The sequence below is a fragment of the Bufo gargarizans genome, chromosome 6 (genome assembly GCF_014858855.1).
Source record: "Bufo gargarizans isolate SCDJY-AF-19 chromosome 6, ASM1485885v1, whole genome shotgun sequence".
In the NCBI taxonomy this organism is placed as follows: domain Eukaryota; kingdom Metazoa; phylum Chordata; class Amphibia; order Anura; family Bufonidae; genus Bufo; species Bufo gargarizans.
This window is the reverse complement of record NC_058085.1, coordinates 379087594-379110830: the sequence shown is the minus strand read 5'-3', so window position 1 is coordinate 379110830 and position 23237 is coordinate 379087594. Positions and strand designations below refer to the sequence as shown.

General features: G+C 44.8%; 1 protein-coding gene across 1 annotated transcript in view; it reads left to right on the top strand.

The window, feature by feature from the left end:
- Window positions 1–23237, top strand: part of TDRD1 (tudor domain containing 1) — a 97763-nt gene that overhangs the window by 49652 nt on the left and 24874 nt on the right. The window contains exons 10-16 of the mRNA XM_044299758.1: window positions 11094–11276; window positions 11718–11825; window positions 14400–14570; window positions 14647–15006; window positions 15085–15195; window positions 17715–17885; window positions 19240–20409. Coding sequence (XP_044155693.1) covers window positions 11094–11276; window positions 11718–11825; window positions 14400–14570; window positions 14647–15006; window positions 15085–15195; window positions 17715–17885; window positions 19240–20409 — 2274 coding nt within the window. The remainder of the gene's footprint in view (window positions 1–11093; window positions 11277–11717; window positions 11826–14399; window positions 14571–14646; window positions 15007–15084; window positions 15196–17714; window positions 17886–19239; window positions 20410–23237) is intronic.

Here is a 23237-nt window from a genome sequence, read left to right as displayed (position 1 = left end):
GGCTGAGGGTATAGCTGTGGAGGAGGGGCTTAACCGTTTACACTTGGTGTCACGCCTCCTAGGGAGATGAGCTATACCCAAGGTCTTCTGTGTCCCCCAACGAAAGAGCGAGAAAGAGATTTTACTGGTAAGTTGTACAAAAATCTTGTTTTTACATGAAGTCGCCATGCCCCTCACGGAATACCTTGGGGTGTCAAGATTGGGTCACATTTGGGGTATTTATACTGCCCTGGCATTTTGGGGGCCCTAAAGCGTGAGAAGAAGTCTGGAATCCAATTGTCTAAAAATGCCCTCCTAAAAGGTACTCATTGGAATTTGGGCCCCTTTGCGCACCTAGGCTGCAAAAAAGTGTCACACATGTGGTATCGCCGTACTCGGGAGAAGTAGGGCAATGTGTTTTGGGGTGTGTTTTTACATATACCCATGCTGGGTGAGAGAAATATCTCTAAAATGACAACTTTTTACTTTTTTTTTTATTTTTATTTTTTATTTATTCAAAGTTGTCAATTTACTGAGATATTTCTCTCACACAGCATGGGTATATGTAAAAATACGCCCCAAAACACATCGCAGCCAAGATGCGCAAAGGGGCCCAAATTCCAATGAGTACCTTTAGGATTTCACAGGGCATTTTTACGCATTTGGATTCTGTGAGGGGTATGGCGAGTTCATGTAAGATGTCACAAGTTAGTGGAATATGAGACTTTGTAAGAAAAAAACGAAAAAAGCTAATAAAAATTAAAAATTTCCGCTAACTTGTTACCCAAAAAAATATAAAAATTCTATGAACTCGCCATGCCACTCAAAAGTGATTTTTATAGCGCCGCAGCGATTTTACAGTGTTTTTGCAGTGATCAGAAAAAATAAAATTCTGTCACTGCGGTGGGGTGGACTAAACGCAAGTGTGCGCACAAGATCAGGCCTGATTGGACGAACACTGCGTTTTTTGTAGAGCCTATAGAACATGTCCTATTCTTGTCCGCAATTGCGGACAAGAAAAGGCATTTTCTATATAGTTCTGGCAATGTGCGGATCCGCAAAATGCGGAAAGCACATTGCCGGTGTTCGTGTTTTGCGCAAAACACATACGGACGTCTGAATGGAGCCTTACAGGGGGGTGATCAATGACAGGGGGGTGATCAGGGAGTCTATATGGGGTGATCAGGGGTTAATAAGTGACAGGGGGGTGTAGTGTGTGGTGATTGGTGCTACTTACAGAGCTGCCTGTGTCCTCTAGCGGTCGATCCAAGCAAAAGGGACCTCCAGAGGACCAGGTAGCAGGTATATCAGACGCTGTTAACAAAACAGCGTCTAATATAACTTTTTAGGGTTAAAGTAATCGCATCTACAGCCTGCCAGCGAATGATTGCTGCTGGCAGGCTGTAGATTAACTTCTCAGCCGCGCGTCGCTGTGAGCACACGCGCGTTCACGCGAAATCTCGGCTCTCGTGGAATGACGCACCGATGCGTCCAGGAGGAATAACCCGGCCTCCCGCGTCCAGGAGGAATAACCCGGCCTCCCGCACGATGCATCCCTGCGTTATCCGGTCGGGAGAAGGTTAATAACTGGTTGAACCTCCTTTGGCAGCAATAACTTCAACCAAACGTTCCCTGTAGTTGCAGATCAGACGGGCACAACGGTCAGGAGTAATTCTTGGCCATTCCTCTTTACAGAACTGTTTCAGTTCAGCAATATTCTTGGGATGTCCGGTGTGAATCGCTTTCTTGAGGTCAGGCCACAGCATCTCCATCGGGTTGAGGTCAGGACTCTGACTGGGCCGCTCCAGAAGGCAGATTTTCTTCTGTTTAAGCCATTCTGTTGTTGATTTACTTCTATGCTTTGGGTCGTTGTCCTGTTGCAGCATCCATCTTCTGTTGAGCTTCAGTTGGACAGATGGCCTTAAGTTCTCCTGCAAAATGTCTTGATAAACTTGGGAATTCATTTTCCTTTGATAGCAATCCGTCCAGGCCCTGATGCAGCAAAGCAGCCCCAAACCATGATGCCCCCACCACCATACTTCACAGTTGGGATGAGGTTTTGAGGTTGGTGTGCTGTGCCTCTTTTTCTCCACACATAGTGTTGTGTGTTTCTACCAAACAAGTCAACTTTGGTTCCATCTGTCCACAGAATATTTTGCCAGTACTGCTGTGGAACATCCAGGTGCTCTTGTGCAAACTGTAAACGTGCAGCAATGGTTTTTTGGACAGCAGTGGCTTCCTCTGTGGTGTCCTCCCATGAAATCCATTCTTATTTAGTGTTTTACGTATCGTAGATTCGCTAACAGGGATGTTAGCATATGCCAGAGACTTCTGTAAGTCTTTAGCTGACACTCTAGGATTCTTCTTCCCCTCATTGAGCAGTCTGCGCTGTGCTCTTGCAGTCATCTTTACAGGACGGCCACTCCTAGGGAGAGTAGCAGCAGTGCTGAACTTTCTCCATTTATAGACAGTTTGTCTTACCGTGGACTAATGAACAGCAAGGCTTTTGAAAATACTTTTATAACCCTTTCCAGCTTTATGCAAGTCAACAATTCTTAATCGTAGGTCTTCTGAGAGCTCTTTTGTCCGAGGCATCGTTCACATCAGGCAATGCTTCTTGTGAAAAGCAAACCCAGAACTGGTGTGTGTTTTATAGGGCAGCTGTAACCAACACCTCCAATCTCATCTCATTGATTGGACTCCAGTTGGCCGACACCTCACTCCAATTAGCTCTTGGAGATGTCATTAGTCTAGGGGTTCACATACTTTTTCCACCTGCACTGTGAATTTTTACATAGTGTGTTCAATAAAAACATGGTAACATTAACTCTTTGTGTGTTATTAGTTTAAGCCGACTGTGATTGTCTATTGTTGTGACTTAGATGAAGATCAGATCACATTTTATGACCAATTTGTGTAGAAATCCAGATCATTCCAAAGGGTTCACATACTTTTTCTTGCAACTGTATATGATTTATCAATTTGTTTATGCTAAAACAAAATCCACTATATGTATACAAACGTTATACTTTCGATTTGAATAAACATACACCCCAGATGTCTCTCATGAAACCGTTCTACCTCCCTCATAGCCCTGTAATGAGGTAAGATCACTCCCTTCAGATTAACCTACATCTGTGGTAATAACTTTTAATGAACAATGCTCTCTGTATTCAATATGAACTTTATACATACTGAACTTTCATGAACCTCTTTTGGCCATCTTTGAATAAATAAGAATATGGCCTTTTATAGATACATATATGTATATAATCAACTATGACTAGGATATATGGATAAATGTCTAGTCTTTAAACATAAATCTGTAAGGAAGAAAATACTCCCTCAAACTGGTATAATTTTAGAGAAAAATATAAGAATACACTTTAGGATCTTGTGGCCTTTCCATAAGTTCACATAAAATGGTGGACATATCACAAAATGGCAGATGCCACACTATTTAACATAGCAATTCAGGTTTGATTCATTTCGGGCCTATAATTATCCCGACAGTAACATTCTAATTATCATAAATTCCAATGCCAATGCATTGGAGTCTGAGAAAAGCAATTGTTATAGTTCACTAGGGGAACAATTAAATCCTCTGCTTCTATGACACTGTTGACCACTGCCTTCTGCTACAAACTCTGTAATCACTTGGCATCACGGACTTGGCCCTCTCCTGGATTACTCCTTACAGACCTGACATTTAGCGTCTCCCACTCACACACCATATCCTCGTGTCATCCCCTCTTTGTTGGTGTCTTTCAAGGCTCTGTCCTAGGACCTCTGCTCTTCTCAATCTACACCTTCGGCCTGGGACACTTCATGCCCTCATCATTTCCCGTCTAGACTATTGTAACATCCTCCTATGTGACCTTCCATTTAGCACTCTCGCACCCCTCCAATCTTTCCTCAACTCTGCTACTGAATTAATCCACCTCTCACCCTTTTACTCCTCTGCCAATCCTTTCACTGGCCCCGTTACCCAGAGAATCCAGTACAAAACCACTATGACATACAAGGCTGTCCACAACCTGTCCCCTCCAGACATCTGTGACCTCCCGATACCTTCCTACGTGTAATCGCCGATCCTCACAAGACCTTCTCCTCTCCTCTTATCTCCTCTTCCCACAATCTCCTCCAGGATTTCTCCCGTGCATCCCCCACACTCTGGAACACTCTACCCCAACAAATCAGACTCTCACCTCCAGTGGAATCCTTCAAAGATACCTGAAACCCACCTCTTCAGACAAACCTGCAAAATAGTGACCCTGCTGCCTCTATACCACCATGACCGGCCTTACCCTCACCAACTATGTCCTTCCGCCATGCCTCGTAAATTTTAAGCCTCGCGGGCAGGGCCCTCTCTCCTTCTGTCCCAGTTTAGTAACATAGTTTATAAGGCTGAAAAAAGACATCTGTCCATCCAAATCGGCCTGTTATTCTGCAAGTTGATCCAGAGGAAGGCAAAAATAAAAAACTGAGGTAGAAGCCAATTTTCCCCACTTTAGGGTGAAAAAAAACCACTGCTGACTCCAATCAGACATCAGAATAACTCCCTGGATCAACGACCCCTCTCCAGTAGCTATAGCCTGTAATATTATTACGCTCCAGAAATACATCCAGGCCCCTCCTGAATTCCTTTATTGTACTCCCCATCACCACCTCCTCAGGCAGAGAGCTCCATAGTCTCACTGCTCTTACAGTATAGAGTCCATAGTCTCACTGCTCTTACAGTAAAGAGTCCATAGTCTCACTGCTCTTACAGTAAAGAGTCCATAGTCTCACTGCTCTTACAGTAAAGAGTCCATAGTCTCACTGCTCTTACAGTATAGAGTCCATAGTCTCACTGCTCTTACAGTAAAGAGTCCATAGTCTCACTGCTCTTACCGTATAGAGTCCATAGTCTCACTGCTCTTACAGTAAAGAGTCCATAGTCTCACTGCTCTTACAGTATAGAGTCCATAGTCTCACTGCTCTTACAGTAAAGAGTCCATAGTCTCACTGCTCTTACCGTATAGAGTCCATAGTCTCACTGCTCTTACAGTAAAGAGTCCATAGTCTCACTGCTCTTACAGTATAGAGTCCATAGTCTCACTGCTCTTACAGTATAGAGTCCATAGTCTCACTGCTCTTACAGTATAGTCCATAGTCTCACTGCTCTTACAGTAAAGAGTCCATAGTCTCACTGCTCTTACAGTAAAGAGTCCATAGTCTCACTGCTCTTACAGTAAAGAGTCCATAGTCTCACTGCTCTTACAGTATAGAGTCCATAGTCTCACTGCTCTTACAGTATAGAGTCCATAGTCTCACTGCTCTTACCGTAAAGAATCCTCTTCTATGTTTGTGTACAAACCTTCTTTCCTCCAGACGCAGAGGATGTCCCCTCGTCACAGTCACAGTCCTGGGGATAAACAGATGATGGGAGAGATCTCTGTACTGACCCCTGATATATTTATACATAATTATTAGATCTCCCCTCAGTCGTGTTTTTTTTTTTTTTTTTTTTTTAATTGAAAAACCCTAATTTTGATAATCTTTCAGGGTTCTGTAGTTGCCCCATTCCAGTTATTACTTTAGTTGCTCTCCTCTGAACCCTCTCCAGCTCTATGTCTGCCTTGTTCACAGGAGCCCAGAACTGTACACAGTCCTCCATATGTGGTCTGACTAGTGATGTGTAAAGTGGTAGGACTATGTTCTGATCACCGCCATCTATGCCCCTTTTGATGCAACCCATTATCTTATAGGTTTTGGCAGCAGCTGCCTGACACTGGTTTCTACAGCTTAGTTTGCTGTTCACTAAAATTCCTAGGTCCTTTTCCATGTCAGTGTTCCCCAGTGTTTTACCATTTAGTATGTACGGGTGACTTGCATTATTCCTTCCCATGTGTATAACTTTACATTTGTCAGTGTTAAACCTCATCTGCCACTTCTCTGCCCAAACCTCCAATATATCCAGATCCCTCTGTAGCTGTATACTGTCCTCTGTAGTATATATATACAGTATACTGTCCTCTTCAGTGTTAATTACTTTACACAGTTTAGTGTCATCTGCGGAAATTGATACTTTACTATGCAAGTCTTCTACAAGATCACTAATAAATATATTGAAGAGAATTGGGCCCAATACTGTCCCCTGAGGTACCCCACTAGTGACAGTGACCCCTGAGGTACCCCACTAGTGACAGTGACCCAATCTGAGTGTGTACCACTAATAACCACCCTCTGTTTTCTATCACTGACCCAGTTACTTCCCCACATACAGACGTTTTCTCCCAGTCCGAGCATTCTAATTTTATATACTAACCTTTTATGTGGTTCAGTGTCAGATGCTTTGGAGAAGTCCAGATACACGACATCCATTGATTCACCGCTGTCAAGTCTAGAACTTACCTCCTCATAGAAACTGATTAAATTAGTCTGACATGACCGATCCCTCACGAAGCCATGCTGATATGGCGTTATTTGCTTATTTCCGTTAAGATGCTCTATAATAGCATCTCTCAGAAAACCTTCAAACAGTTTACTCACGACAGATATTAAACTTACCGGCCTATAGTTTCCAGGCTCTGTTTTTGGACCTTTTTTGAATATTGGCACCACATTTGCCATGCGCCAATCCTGTGGAACACTCCCTGTCAGTATAAAGTCCTTAAATATCAGAAATCCTTTTGTAATTCTTCTGTATGCATTCCCCTAGTCATATGTACAGCATCATGGAGTGAATGGCACTTTAACCCTTTCACTACAGGGGTTTTTCCGTTTTTGTGTTCATTTTTCTTCCCTATTTTCCTTGAGCTATAACTTTTTTATATTTCCGTTCACATAGCTGTATGAGGCCTTATTTTTTGCTGGACAAGTTGTACTTTCTAATGCCACCATTAATTAGGGCATAAAATGTAGTAGGAAGCGGTAAAAAAATTACAATTGGGGGGAAAAAACACAATTCCTCCACCATTTTATGGACTTTGTTCCCATGGCGTTTTGTTTGTGGCAAAACTGACCCATGCCCTTCATTCTCTGGGTCAGTACGATTACGATACATCTCCATATTGTGACCCCCATACCAAACTTGTGTCTACTGAGCTGTTTAGGGGCTCATTTTTTGCAGGACAATCCGTAGTTTTTATTGATGCTATTTTGAAGTGTATGACTTTTTGTTCAAATTTTATTTCATTTTTTGGACGAGAAGCAATGTAAAAATGGCAAATCGGCCATTTTAACTTTTTTTCCGTTACGCCATTCGTCGTATTGGAATTTTTTTTTCTATTTTAATAGTATGGGCGTTTTCGATCACAGTGATGCCCATGATGTTTATATTTCTCGCCCATATTCATTGGGGGACACAGAGACCGTGGGTATAGCTATGTCCTCTAGGAGGCGCTGACACTAGATAAAGCTCCTCCCCTGGCAGCTATACCCCCTCCAGCGAGAGAGCATTAGTTTTTTCCAGTGTCAATAGAAGGCAAGACCTCCCTGCTCTGCAGGGATCTCCTGAAGATTTTTTTATTTTCTCTCTCCTTTCTACTTTAAGGGTTGGACCTTTGTTTAGCCCTTGTTTCCTTGATGGGTCAGGTGTTGGCGCTTCCGTCTTGGGCAGCCCTCCCGGTTCCCTGGTGCCCGTGGGAATCTTCTTTCAAGTAGCGGCACATATGGTCCCTCTGTATCGTCCTTACAGCCTTGGGATCTGAATATTGTTTTCTCAGCATTCCTTCTTCTCCCGAAGGTGGTCTCTGACTTCCATAGCATGTTCCTTTCCTTCGCCCCCTACGGAAGGGAGTTACATTATGGACGTTGTCAGTGCTCTACTCATTATTAGCAGCCTCCAGTCCCTCTCGGCGTACGGATCCCCTTTTTCTCTCGGGAGGGTCCTCGCTGGGGATTGGCGGCCCCCAAAGGGCGATTGCACGTTGGATTCGGTCTGTCAGTGCTGCAGCTTACCGCGCTCGGAGCGGGGTTCCACCCTTAGGTGTCACGGCTCACTCCCCCAAAGCGGTGGGCGCTTCTTGGGCTAGGAGGAATCACGCTTTGGCTGCACAGTAATGTAAGGTGGCTCCGGTCCTCCTTGCACATGTTCGCAAGAAGTTGCCAGGTGCATACTTATGCATCGATGGTCGCTGCGTGGGCCGTGTGGTCTTGCAGTCGACAGTTCTTAGTTGACTGCACAGGCACTTGCTTCATGGGTCTGTGGTTTTCCATCCCTGCTCCCTGTGGACTGCTCTCGGACGTCCCATGGTCTCTGTGTCCCCCAATGAATATGGGGGCGAGAAAACGAGATTTTGTAAAACCTACCAGTAAAATCTCTTTCTCGCTCTTCCATGGGGGACACGGCACCCACCCAGTATTGTTGTTTGGCCACAGTTGTGGCTGTTGCTGGTTAGGACCTGGTTCGGTTCTTGGCATTGTTGCTGTTCCACATTGTTTTTGTTGGTTTACTTGCTTCTCCTACTGCTTCTCACAAACTGAAGCTCTCTCTCCAGGCTGGAGGGGGTATGGCTGCCGGGGGAGGCGCTAACAGCTTTATCTAGTGTCAGTGCCTCCTAGAGGACATAGCTATACCCACGGTCTCTGTGTCCCCCAATGAAGAGCGAGAAAGAGATTTTACTAGTAAGTTTTACAAAAATCTTGTTTTATTGTTATTTACGTATTTATTTTTTAATTAAACTTTTTATATTAGATTTTTTTATTTATTTTTTGTGATTTTGAGGCTCATATAAATTATTTCATTTTTAATTTTGTTCTATTAGGGATTTTTAAAATGCTAGTTAAACTGAATATTGCTAATTTTTTTTATCCTGGCCTGCCATCTGGTGGGCAAAATATGAATTGCAGCATTAAAACTTTCAGCCTCGTCAGCGAGGCTGAAAGTGTTTAGCGCAGCTACCGATGCCCCAATTGGCCGCACGGGGCATCAGTAGGAAGCCCGGAAGTGCGAGCTTCTGGGTTTTCGTGCATTTAGATGCCGTGATCTCACTTGATCTCGGCATCTAAAGCATTTAATTACAGTGATCAACGTTATTGCTGGTCACGGTAATTAGCAGAGGTCTGCCGGCCATGGCGCTTGCTGCACGTGTGAGCGGGCGCCCTGTTTACACATGGGTTAACCCCTTTTAGGAACCTGCCATTTTTCACCTCAAGGACTAGGCCATTTTTAGCAATTCTGACATGTCACTGTATGTGGTGATAACTTTAAACTGCTTTTACTTATCCGAGCCATTCTAAGATTTTCTCCTCAAATATTGTACTTCATGATGGTCATAAATTTGAGTCAATATATTTCACCTTTATTTATGAAAAAATCCCAAATTTACCCAAAATTTGTAAAAACTTTCAAATTTCAATTTCTCTACTTTCATAATAGATAGTAAAACCTCCAAAAATAGCTATTACTTTACATTCCCCATATGTCTACTTCATGTTTGGATCATTTTGAAAATTACATTATTTTTTGGAGACGTTACAAGGCTTAGAAGTTTAGAAGCAAATCAATTTTTAACTATCTGTAAAGAATAAATCAAGGCACCTGGACGTCCTGTAGATTTCTTGAAAACGTTTCACTCGTTCTTCCAATGAGCTTTCTCAATTCTGAGTGATTTTCAAGAAATCTACAGTAAGTCCAGTTGCCTTAATTTATTCTTTACAGCTATACCAAGACCTGGATAAATAAGAACCTTCACAGACTTAAAATTTCTAAGAAAATTTCCAAAACCAAATTTTTTCAGGACCAGTTCAGGTATCAAGTCACTTTCTGGGGCTTACATATTAGAAACCCCCCATACATGACCCATTTTAGAAACTATACCCATCAAGCTATTCAAAACTGATTTTTACAAACTTTGTTAACCCTTTAGGTGTGCCACGAGAATTAAAGGAAAATGGGAATGAAATTTCAAAATTTCAATTTTTTTTATTTTTTTAAGCAGAGTTTCGATTTTTATCTATTTTTTCTGCAACACATCAAGGGTTAACAGCCAAACAAAACTCCAAATCTAAAACCCTGAATCTGGAGTTAACAGAAACACCCCATCTGTGCTCAAAAACTGATGTCTGGGCGCACAGCAGGCTTCAGAGTGGAAGGAGCAACATATGGCGTTAGGAGAGCGGATTTAACTGGAATGGTAATTGGGAGCTATGTCGCATATGAATACATCCTGAGGTGGCCCTACAGCGGAAACCCCAAAAAAGTGACCCCATTCCTGAAACTACACCCCTCAAGGAATATTTCAAGGTGTGTAGTGAGCACTTTGACCCATGAGGTGTTTCACAGAATTAGGGAACACTTGGCAGTGAAAATGAAATTTTTTATTTTTTTTCATAAAAAAAGGTGCTTTATACCCACATTTTTCAAAAAATGCATCCCACATTTTGTTCCCAATTTCCCTCCGAATACGGCAACACCCCATATGTGCTCAAAAAATGACGTCTGGGCGCATGGCAGGCTTCAGAGTGGAAAGACCACCTTATGGCTTTTGTAGAGCGGATTTAGCTGGAAGGGTAATTGGGAGCTGTCGCATATGAAGACTCCCTGAGGTGGCCCTACAGTGGAAACCCTTAAAAAGTAATACAAATTCTAACAGTCTATTCAGTAGGACTATCAGCTGTGTATCCACCTGACTTCTCCACAACGCAACTGATGGTCCCAACCCCATTTATAAGGCAAGAAATCCCACTTATTAACCCTGACAGGGCACACCTGTGAAGTGAAAACCATTTCAGGGGACTACCTCTTGAAGCTCATCAAGAGAATGCCAAGAGTGTGCAAAGCAGTAATCAAAGCAAAAGGTGGCTACTTTAAAGAACCTAGAATATGACATATTTTGTTGTTTCACACTTTTTTGTTATGTATATAATTCCACGTGTGATAATTCATAGTTTTGATGCCTTCAGTGCGAATCTACAATTGTCATAGTCATGAAAATAAAGAAAACTCTTTGAATGAGAAGGTGTGTCCGAACTTTTGGTCTGTACTGTATGTTAACCCCTTTTAATATGTAAAGTGTAATGAATGTGATTTTAAAATGTTGTTGGTCCCAGTTTTTAGAGAATTCTTGTTTCTTTATGCTCAGTGCCTAGTTACATCTCCTATTAATACAGTCAACCTATTTCCATAGTTCCAAGATTGGTGACACAGACAGAAATGCCGGACTTGATGCCCGAGGATGTCTGCCAAGATGGCGCTGCTCCAAAACCAGAAGACTTGTCCTCATCTCTCAGTGTGGGAGACCACTTTGAAACTCTCATCACTGTCATCCACAACCCTGAGATATTTTTCTGCCAACAGGTGCAAAATGCAAGTAAGTGTGTGTGTAAACGCCTGCCGCATGTGCACACTGTCTGCTGTATCCAGATTATTTAATAACTCAATGGACAGTGTCAGAGAGGGTTCATTAGAAGATAATGGACCCAAAAAGACTGGTCGATACAAAGCCCCATTGATTTTTTAAATTTGCCATACACGCCGATTGCTCTTCTGCGTTGATACCCCAATAGCGGCCTCCTTCCTCAGTGCCCTTTGGTGACCACCTTTTTCAATTTCCAATTTCTCCTCCTAGTCTGAATCCTCTAACTCACCACAACACACTCCCACTCCACTGGCGCCTCGAGTTCTCCTATCTTTTGGATAATTGGTTCCACAAGATTGGATTAACCCTCGCTGTTTACTCCCTTCTTTCTTTACATATGTATCCAGATTATTATCATGGCTGATTTACTAAGTTTATCTTTTGACTTTTCAGAACAACTCTCAGATCTTATGCTTCTGATGCATGAACATTACAGCACTTCAGCCGCTGCTCCTGAGTTTTTACCAGCTCCCGGGGCAAAATGTGCTGCACAGTTCACTGGTACGTAGACGTGTTTGTCCTCATTACTCCAGAGGGGCTTGTGTGTAGGTATTCACGGATTCCTTCCTGTAACTAGGCTGATGTGCTCTTTAGGCTTCTGGTAAGTGTAATGGAAGATTCAGTTGTGCTTTATTGTTGCCCAGGAAAGGTATTTTGACAGAGGACAAACATTCATAATGATTTTTATTTAGTTTAGTTTAGGCTACTTTCACATCTGCGCTTTACCCTTCCGATATTGAGATCTATCATAGGATCTCAATAGCGGAGGAAAACTCTTCAGTTTTGTCCCCATTCAGTCTCATTGCGTTACCATGATGCACACAAGCGCTGCAAGCAGAGTTTTTAAATGCGTCCTGGGATGCGGAGCAAGACGGATCCGCCATGACTCACAATGTAAGTCGGATACGTTTTCTCTGACACAAAGGAAAACCGATCCGTCCCCCATTGACTTAAAATAGTTTTAGAGATGGATCTGTCATGGCTATTTTAGAGATATTACAACCGGATCCGTTCATAACTGATGCAGACGGTTGTATTATCATGACAGAAGCTTTTTTCACGGATCCAGCAAAAACGCAGATGTGAAAGTAGCTTTAATTGTGGTTGACTTCCATTTTGCTTAGTTATGACTGTGCTGCAAACCCTAGAGAGTGTTTGTTTTCCTTTTAAAGGGGTTTTGTTGGTCCCATTGGGTCATGCAAACTCGACTGTAGAAGAACGTTTGTAATATCCTTACTATCCCCACGATGCATGGATCGGTAACCCAGTCGCTCCTCATCTAAAAATCCGGTTTGCACTAACTTAATATGTTTTACCAGGATTCCAGCCTGGGCTATGGAAGAGCTTCACTTCCACTGTGGACAGGGCCAGAACTCCTGGAGCGTGCACCAACTCCTGGATCCACCTTATCTGTGCATGTGCCAGAGAGAGGAATGGCTCTGGCTCCATCCACAGCGCATGAGACGTCCATAGCCCACTGAGAAACCTGGTAAAGAACATGACGTCAGCGGAAACAGGATTGTTAGAAGAAGAGTGTTGTGTGGCCAGATTCCTGAGCAGCCAATCCACTCAACTTCAGGAGGTTTAAGGAGTATTCCAGTTGTTAAGTTATGCCCTCTCCACGAGTTTTGTGTAATTAAGGTGAGTTAAAAAAAAAAAACTAACTCCTTCCTGAATTCCGCTGTACATTTATTCGGGTCTTTAAAAATGGTGCCCGCTCAGAAGCTAAGCAGGCACCGTAGCTGCTGCGTTTCTGCTGCTTTACACAGCAGACACCTGGACTCAATGTCTATGATTGGCTTTGATGCCTATTATGTATTTTTCAGATGCTGTGGTTAGTTGAGACCACAGCCTAATGAGTGGTCTTTCCCTGGGAGCGCAGTTCTCCGGGGGCTGAAATAGTTCCCCTGCGCCAGGAACAAGGGTGTCTTTTGGTTGCTATGGCAGCTTCTGGCCTTCAGAATGCTCCGAAGCCTGCCACAGCTATGTTCTTATGGAGCCCTGTCTGTGGCAGGCTCCATAGGAGCATAATTTATTGCAGTCTATAGGAGAAATTATCTAATGATCGCATGTTCAAGTGTCATAGAGGAGAAAGTGGGGAAAAAAAGTTAAAAAAGATCATTGCCATCACTGCATCCCTAAATGACCGTACTGTTAAAAATATATACCATATGGTGGATGCCATAAAGGGGGAAACAAAAAATCAAAATGGCTGATTTGCAGTTTTTTCGTCTCCAACTCCCCAAGAAGTTTGAATAAAAAATCATTGTCATACAGTGTGTACAAATAGTAGCAGTAAACAGTAAAAACTATGTACACCTATATAAATGTGGTACCACTGTTAGAGATGAGCGAATTTCATATTTTGAAATTCGTTCTCTCTTCGTTTACTGGTAAAAGGTGAATTGCGTTATGGATTCCGTTACCACTGACCATAACGCAATTCAATGACGGAATGCCTTTAGAGACCGTTATTCTCATTCCGTCATAATATAAGTCTATGGCCTGCAAACGGATCCGTCCCGTTTCCATTATGCAGGGGAGTCCTCTAAAGGTGTTCCGTTATGCATTTCGTCATAGAATTGCGTCATGGTCCGTGGTAATGGCATCCATAAGGCAATTCACCTTTTACTTGTAAACGAATCGCAAACAAATTTCATAACCTGAAATTCGCTCATCTCTAATCACCGTAATCGTACTGACCCGGAGAAGGAAGGGAACGGGTCAGTATTATCTCATAGAGAATGGTGTAAAAACAAACCCATAAAACTATGGTGGAATTGCGTTTTTTCTAATTCCATTCCATTTGGAATAGTTTTTTCAGCTTCCCACTACACCGCATATCCTATAAATTGTTGCCATTAGAATGTACAACTTGTCCAGCTCAAAACAAGCCCCCATATGTGAACAGAAAAATAAAAAATTAGGGCTCCAGGATGGTGGGGAGTAAAAAACAAAAATGGAAAATCACAAGGCCTTGAATGGGTTAAATTGCTTCCTCCAGTTTCTCTGGTTTCCTGATGTTGAGCAGTTAATTATATCAGTTGACGTTGTTAAATGTCTTTATTTTTGCAGAGGACAATAATTGGTACAGATCCAGCGTGCTGAGACACCTGGCAGAGGACTCTGTGCTCGTCAGATACTTAGATTTTGGAAATACAGAGACTTTGCCGATATCAAGAGTTCGTGGTATTGAGCCCAGTCTCTTATCCTTACCTTTCCAAGCTCTGGAGTGTTGTCTGGCAGGTAAGTTTCCCTGCCCTAGGCTTGTGATAACTTAATATTGAGGGGTGGAATTAACCCTATTCATGTTCCTCTGCAGGCGTGAAACCTCAGTCGGGCAGCTGGACCTCAGAAGCTACAGATGCATTTAAGACTCTGGTTATGAATAAGCAATTGACCGCCTGTGTCGTGGCCATTTGTGACAGAGTCTTAACTTTAGAGCTGATTGATAAATCTGTCACACCGAATATCTCCATTTCCAAACACCTCCTTGAGGCCGGCCTGGCAGCGCCCAGCACACCGAATTGTGAGTCTCCTGCGGCTGAAGAAGCCAGTCAGCTCGAGGACTATCTTGTGCAGTTCAGGCGGACGGCGCTTCCTATGGGACAAGAGACGGAAGTAGTAGTGTGCATGCTGCAACACCCTGGAGAATTCTTCTGTCACATTAACAACCAGACAGGTGCAGTTCTTACATTAATGTAAGTGGTCGGTTGCCCCTCCTTACCTTCCTTTAACTGGTGGAATGTTTTTTTTCTAGCTTTACAGCTTCTCAATAAGCTGAACATAACCATTGGACATTATTGTATGCAGCATAAATCCGAGGGATATTACCCAGCGAGGGAAGAGATCTGTGGAGCGTATTATGCAGGTAAGAGATGGGATTTGGTAACTTTATTATAAGAGGTGTCCATTGTAAGTGAACAACTACTTGCCTTTGGGCGTTTCAGCAATCTGGCCATATGCAAGGGCTAGTGCTATGTAAGCGCTGAGCTGCCTCATAGGAGAGGACAAGGAAAGCAAAACTTTCAGCAAACATAGCTGTCGGAGGAGTGAACTGGAGCCCAGCAGACTCGGGCTGTCCCTGGAACATTATGACAAGAAATAAATCAGAAAATTGTTAAACTTGAAAGAGATACATGTGTTCTTAAAGAGGATCTTTTATGGGTCCAGACATTATAAACTAAGTATCAGGATACGTAGGGCTCTAACTGCACTTACAATTTTTTCTGGGCTCCGCTCCGTCCGCCCGCTGTGGCCCTTGTTGTATTCTCCCGCCTGGTATGCTAATTTTAGCTTCGGAGCAATGAGGAGGAGAACGAGGCTTTCTCCCTGGGCGTTCCTTCTCCCTGGCTGTAGCGCTGTCCAATCGCAGCGGAGAGTGTCACAGCCAGGGAGAAGGTGAGGTTTTTTTCTCCCTGGCTGTGACGCTTTACGCTGCGATTGGACAGCGCTACAGCCAGGGAGAAGGAACGCCCAGGGAGAAAGACTTGGTCTCCTCCTCATCGCTCCAAAGCTAAAATTGGCATACCAGGCGGGAGAATACAACAAGGGCCACAGCGGGTGCACTACGTATCCTGATTCTTAGTTTATAATGTCTGGACACATGAAAGGTCCTCTTTAAAGGGGTTTCCCATGATTAGTGAAAAAATTAAAATCAGACATGACTCTCTTTCTAACAAAGCTAGAACCAGTGCTGTACATCACGTGGGTCCAGAGATCTCCATATTCATTGCTCAAATTGTTCTGCTAAATTTATATCAAGCTGGTATCTGAGGGAGAGTGTCGCTGCAGCTCAGGGGGTCGTGTCCTTTATGCTGCAGCTCAGGGGGTCGTGTCCTTTATGCTGCAGCTCAGGGGGTCGTGTCCTTTATGCTGCAGCTCAGGGGGTCGTGTCCTTTATGCTGCAGCTCAGGGGGTCGTGTCCTTTATGCTGCAGCTCAGGGGGTCGTGTCCTTTATGCTGCAGCTCAGGGGGTCGTGTCCTTTATGCTGCAGCTCAGGGGGTCGTGTCCTTTATGCTGCAGCTCAGGGGGTCGTGTCCTTTATGCTGCAGCTCAGGGGGTCGTGTCCTTTATGCTGCAGCTCAGGGGGTCGTGTCCTTTATGCTGCAGCTCGGGGGGTCGTGTCCTTTATGCTGCAGCTCGGGGGGTCGTGTCCTTTATGCTGCAGCTCGGGGGGAAGAGTGTCCTTTATGCTGCAGCTCGGGGGGAAGAGTGTCCTTTATGCTGCAGCTCGGGGGGAAGAGTGTCCTTTATGCTGCAGCTCGGGGGGAAGAGTGTCCTTTATGCTGCAGCTCGGGGGGATGTATCCTTTATGCTGCAGCTCGGGGGGATGTATCCTTTATGCTGCAGCTCGGGGGGATGTGTGCTTTATGCTGCAGCTCGGGGGGATGTGTGCTTTATGCTGCAGCTTAGGGGGATGTGTGCTTTATGCTGCAGCTCAGGGGGACGTGTCCTTTATGCTGCAGCTCTCCTTATTGCCACTCAGCAGGCAGATGAAACTGAGCATGCACGGTCATAGTCAGTGAGATAGACAAAAGAAAAAACAAACAGCATAACTCAGTGGCTTTACAAATTTTTTAATTACATGCAAAGATATTCAGATCCAGGTGCTGGTTTGAAAACTGCAGAATGTTTTGTGGAACAACCCCTTTAAGATGGACCTAGCATTACTAGGGAAACCTCAAGAAGGGAAAAGCCATTCAATAAAAGTAAAAGAAAATGTGCTAGTAGAGAAAATGACGAAAATGCCTGTTTCTGTACCTAACACCCACTATGTAACGTTTCCCAGCTTGCATTTGAAGCAGACACTGATTGGGTCTATAGTGAAAAAAACTAAAGATTCTGAAGACGTGCTCGCTCAGAGAGGTTGTGTCCTGACCTACAGTGCAAACCAAACTTCTGTCCTCTGGCGGCTGCTATCACTATGCCCCCATGGTTTCCTATCAAGTCTAGATAATAGGCCAGGAGAAAAATGTTAGCTCAGATTTAAAGGGAACCGGTCACCGGGATTTTGTGTATAGAGCTGAGGACATAGGCTGCTAGATCACAGCTAGCACATCCGCAATATCCAGTCCCTATAGCTCTGTGTGCTTTTATTGTGTAAAAAAAAAAAAGATTTGATACATATGCAAATTAACCTTAGATGAGTCCTGTCCCTGAGATGAGTCAGGGACAGGACTCATCTCAGGTTAATTTGCATATGTAACAAATAGTTGTTTTTTTTTTTACACAATAAAAGCACACAGAGCTATAGGGACTGGATATTGCAGATGTGCTAGCAGTGATCTAGCAACCCATGTCCTCAGCTCTATACACAAAATCCTGGTGACAGGTTTCCTTTAAAATATGTTTTCTATGCTAATGTACTTATACATCCTCTGTTATAGGGGACGGGAACTGGTATAGAGCCCAGGTGAAAGACGTTGGTCCAGGAGGCTCTGCGAAGGTCCAGTTTTTGGATTATGGAAACGAAGAAGAAGTGTCTGTGGATAAATTGTGCAAAATACCCTCCAGCTTTCTAGAACTCCCATTTCAAGCCATTTGCTGTCGTTTGTCTGGTGAGTACTGCAGTATACAGAGCTGTCAGAGGTTCCTTACTGCAGAAGGGACGTGTACACATATGCCCATATAGTCCACAGGGAATATAGAATAATGGCAGTGTCCGCCACGGAGAGCAGTAAGGACATCTTATTGTGGATTAGCCAGGGCTGTGTGGTGACGCTGTGATAAAAGCAAACATACCCGATTCCATGAACCCACTTAATGTGACCTAGAGAATGAAGAGACGCTAGTGCTTGGTGGGCAGGTTATCTGGCGTATCTCATGCACAGGTAAAATAGGTGCAGTCTATGTATGGCTCTCTTGGGGCATCATTTACTGTACCCGCTTTGGCAGCTATAGCACCCAGCTCGCTTTCTTTCCACCCCTGATGTCAAATCCACAATGCCAATGGGATTGGAGGGACACGTGTTTGCTGTAAGTGATTCAAAGCAACCTTTTAGTAAACTACCTGAAGGAATCTTTGTTAGGATCACTAACGTCACATACAGGTGGCAATTTTAAATCGTCAACCTGACACACACCAGAGGCTGGTCTGAAGGCGTTCTGACACAATCTTGGGTTACAGTAACATAAGTCGCCCTATGGATTGCAGAAGTAAAGGTGGATTTAGACATACAGAATGTTGGGAAGGAATTTTTCTTCTCAACGGCCGGCTGTTCATTCAGTGGGGTGGGGGTGGGGGGTCAACGCTGTATTTACAGGCAGCGATCACCTCCACAGTATGAGGACGAGGAATGGCTATTGGGATCACTTCTCCTCATACAGCTGCATTAAAACGATAATTGATGTGCCTGCACAAACGACAGGATCGCTCGTTCATCAGGTGATCGGCTGCACCTTTAGATGGGCAGATTGACGTGAATGAGCATTCACAGAAACGATCATTCCCGCTAATCTGCCCAATTATCTGGATGTGTTAGGTCTACACGACGACATTTGTCGCGCGACAGATAGGGCAGAACTACACTGCAACATTTGTTGCGTGATATTTTGTTGCACCAATGTCGCGCGACAATTTTTATAATGGTAGTCTATGGTGTCGCAGTGCAACATGCGACTGCGAAGCGACGGTCGCAGAAAAATCCATCTCGAATGGATTTTTTGCGACTGTCGCTGTCGCAGCATGTCACATGTCACATGTTGCAGTGCGACACCATAGACTACCATTATAAAAATTGTCGCGCAACATTGGTGCTACAAAATATCGCGCAACAAATGTCGTCATGTAGACCTAGCCTAAATCCACCTTAAATTTAACATGGGTGGCTTCTAAAGATGATGTCAGACTCCTTACGTTTCATGGGTACAGTCTTGCACTTGTGTACATTTCTAACAATTGTGTATTTGCAGGAGTAAAGCCAGCTGGAGAAAACTGGAGTGAAGAGTCTGCCAAAGCATTCCAGAAATCTGTCGTAGGAGTAAAGCTGCTGGCTAAAGCTCTTGACCGCACAAAAGATGGCTATTCTGTTGAGCTAGTGGCCAAAGAAAGCCGTGCAGTTATTGCCAATGAACTAATTGCCATAAAAGCTGCCATCCGAGATGACAAATCCGTAAAGGAGAAGATCGACGTAAATAATAACAAGGCCCTCAGGTCTCCAAAAGATCCATCACTAACCAGTAAGATACTTCCTGTCTGGAACTCTAACGAAGGAGCCCTAACACGCATGGAGTCACCAAGTCCTGTAGACTGCAGCAGTTTTCCTTCCGGACAGTTGCGCCCCTTACGGTCAATTCCATTAATTCTGAGAGATGCACTCTCTGCCTTACCTAAGACATCTAAGGAGCCTTCTTCCCCTAATTTGCGTAGAGACTTTATCTCTGATCAACCAGATGGGAGAGATCGCTCCATTAGTGCTCCGAAGGATGTGTATTATCCCAAATCCATCCCTTTCGCTGCCATGGACCCTACTTCATCCTCACACGGAGCAACTCATTCTAATAACTCATCAACATCGAGCCCTAAACAATCTCAGAACCGTAAATCCACCTCACCAATTCAAAACGAAGCACTCATTAGAAACCCTATCCCTTCATCCCATAGGGGGGGTTTAAATGAGCTTAGTTCCTCCAGTGCTTCAGCATCGGTGGGCAGGGAAATTCATCCAAGTAACTCGTCTCCATCATCTAAGAACGAAATGCACCAAACTAAATCCATCCCGGCTGCTTCTAGGGAGTTCCCTAATTCTACTTCATTGATGCCCAGCAAACCTCATGCAAGTTTATCTGCGACGCCCAAAGAATCTCCTTCCTGTGTCTCCCCTCCTCCTGTGCCTCCCCACCATATGCTCCAGGCGGCTTTTCCAGTGGAACATTGTACACCAAATTTCCTTAATTTTACTCCATCATCTTCAAGCAACATCCAGTCCAGCAACTCATCTCTGACAACTCTCATCCAACCGACTTCTTCAGGAGAAAATGTAGCTAATTCTGTTCCATCAAATGAATCCTTGCATGGGGAGGTGGAGAAACTTGATGGTAAATCTGTGAATGGGCCTTCTGCAGCTAGTTGGGATCTGCCAGGTAAGCAAATGTTGATCCCAGTTGCTCAAATGAGGCCATGAAAACTGTAGTTCTAAATCAGACCTTGGCACTTGTAGATACTAACCCCTATAAGATGCCAAAGGGAGTTCAGCATAGTAGGTGCACACATTAGATATGATTTAAGCTGCTCAATAATCCAGTTAACTGTAATTTACCCTAATCTGGCACAGGTGAAATAATTCCCCAGTGCAGGATTAGCCCAAAATGACTGCTGGTCCATAGCAATGTCAGTTGGTCAGGGAGAGGTCATCAGCACTAGGCTCTTTGCAGTCACTTCATTGGTGTCAGGCTTGCTTCTAACAAGTCAGTGGTATCAATATCACCAGCTGCAGTGTCACTTATTAGGAAGGACATATTGATGGCATCATTAGGGATATAGAAGCAGCATTGCTTTCGGTGGGGTTAAATCAGCAATTGTGGGAACATCATTGTAGGCAAGCAAGAAGACAATGGCGCAGTTAATATTTCTCGCCCATACTCATTGGGGGACACAGAGACCGTGGGTATAGCTATGTCCTCTAGGAGGCGCTGACACTAGATAAAGCTGTAAGCTCCTCCCCTGGCAGCTATACCCCCTCCAGCCTGCAGAGAGAGCTTCAGTTTTTTCTAGTGTTAATAGGAGGCAAGACCTCCCTGCTCTGCAATCACCTGAAGATTTTTTATTTTAGTTTTTTTTTTCCCTTCTTTTTCAGATGGGAAAACAGTGGACGCCTCGCCTCCCTGTTCTCCCGGGGTCGAGTTGCGCCAGTGCCGGTCACCCGCACTGCTGCCTCCCCCACAGAAGACAAGGTGGACCAGGGCAGCCTCGCTCCCCTGCATCCCGCCAGCCAAAGGGTCACCCTTCCAAGCCCTCCTTTTCCAGCGTCCTGCCACTACGGTCCCAGTAGCTGAAGGGGTGATCCTGCTGGACCAGAGGAGGGGTGAAGATGGCAGCAAGACAGAAAATGAGGTGAGTACACGGGACTAGGTAAGTATGTTTAACCTCCCCCTGCCTCCTCTGACCATCCCCTTCCATTCTTGGTTATCAGGGACAGTCTATGACCCTATCCAGGGAACGCTGGGGTGCCGCCAGTTAGGGATCGACCGATTATCGGTTTTACCGATATTATCGGCCGATATTCAGGATTTTCGTTGGGCATGTATTTTGCTGATATTCCGATAACGTATTGGGAACACAGATAGCGCTGCTGACAGCGCTCTCCGTGTTCCCTCAGCAGCACAGGGGAGAAGGAGCAGTGTCTCCTCCCCCTGTGCTGCTGCTGCCGCCAATGAGGGGAAGGACAAGAGCAGGGGAGGGGCTGTGAACACTGCGCCACCAATGAAGATAACTCTCTCATTAATTCATATACAGGAGGCGGGAGCTGCAGGATCACATAGCGGCTCCCGACCTCTGTGAGCAATAGCTGCGATCCTCGGTAGTTAACCCCTTGGGTGCCGTGGATCGCAGCTACCGCTCATAGAGGTCGGGAGCCGGCTATGTGATTCTGCAGCCAGCTCCCGCCTCCCTGTATATGAATTAATGAGAGATTTCTCTTGATTGGTGTTGCAGTGCGCCCCCAAGCCCCCCAGTATTAATCATTGGTGGCGCAGTACGCCCCCCAGTATTAATCATTGGTGGCGCAGTGCGCCCCCCAGTATTAATCATTGGTGGCGCAGTGCGCCCCCCAGTATTAATCATTGGTGGCGCAGTGCGCCCCCCAGTATTAATCATTGGTGGCGCAGTGCGCCCCCCAGTATTAATCATTGGTGGCGCAGTGCGCCCCCCAGTATTAATCATTGGTGGCGCAGTGCGTCCCCCACCCCAGTATTAATCATTGGTGGCAGTGGCCACAGGATCCCCTCTCCCCTGCTCCTCCGATTGGAGCCCCAGCAGTGTAATCCTGGGGTTACGATCGGTTACCATGGCAGCCACGACGCTACTGAAGCCCTGGTAGAGATCTATCAGGGTGAATAGGACAAGGGTTCTAGTCCCTAAGGGGGTTAAAAGTTAGTTAAAAAAAAAAAAAACACACACACCCCAAAATATTAAGTATAAATGAAAAAGAAAGATTTACAAAAAAAAACTACACGTTAACAATAAACATATTAATTTTCAGCAGATTTGTGTAGGAATTTTTTATTTTTTTTTTCAAAAATGAAAAATCCCAGAATATCGGTATAAATTATCGGCTATCCGCCTGAAAGTTCACAAATTATTGGTAACAGCCCTAAAAAATCAATATTGGTCGATCCCTACCGCCAGTGTCTGAGTGGTGAGACACTCGCTTCTGTTCACTTCCTCTGGGAGTTAATCATGCTGGCGCTCTCTGGCCTTTCCTCGTTAATCACTGGGCGCATATTGGGGGTTATTGGCACTGTAAGCAGGAGACCGAGCGTGCTTGGTCAGACAGCAGAGACACCTACCACCGTCATCCACTGTCGCGCGATCGGCCGTGCACCGCTTCTGTGTTCCGGACGCGTTTTTTTTCCCCTTCTCGTCTCGCGTTAGTATGAGAGGGGCTGAGAAGGAGAAGGGAGAATCACTGTCCGATCCCGGCGTGGACTCCCCTCCCCAGTTAGTTGCGGGCGCATTCACTGCTCTGCTACCTCTGCCACCCGGCCGACCTACAGCTCCAGTGGGCACAACATGCGGACCCGACCACCCCGCTGCGAACCGGGGGCAGGAACCAGCGCAAAAGCTGGGGTGGGAGCGGAGAGGCTCTCCACCTGCGCAATCCAGTGAAGGACCTCTGCAGGATTCCCAATCCGTCCTCCGGGGCCGTTTGGTTGATAATTCTCCCCCTGCTCAATACAGCGGAGAACCTCTG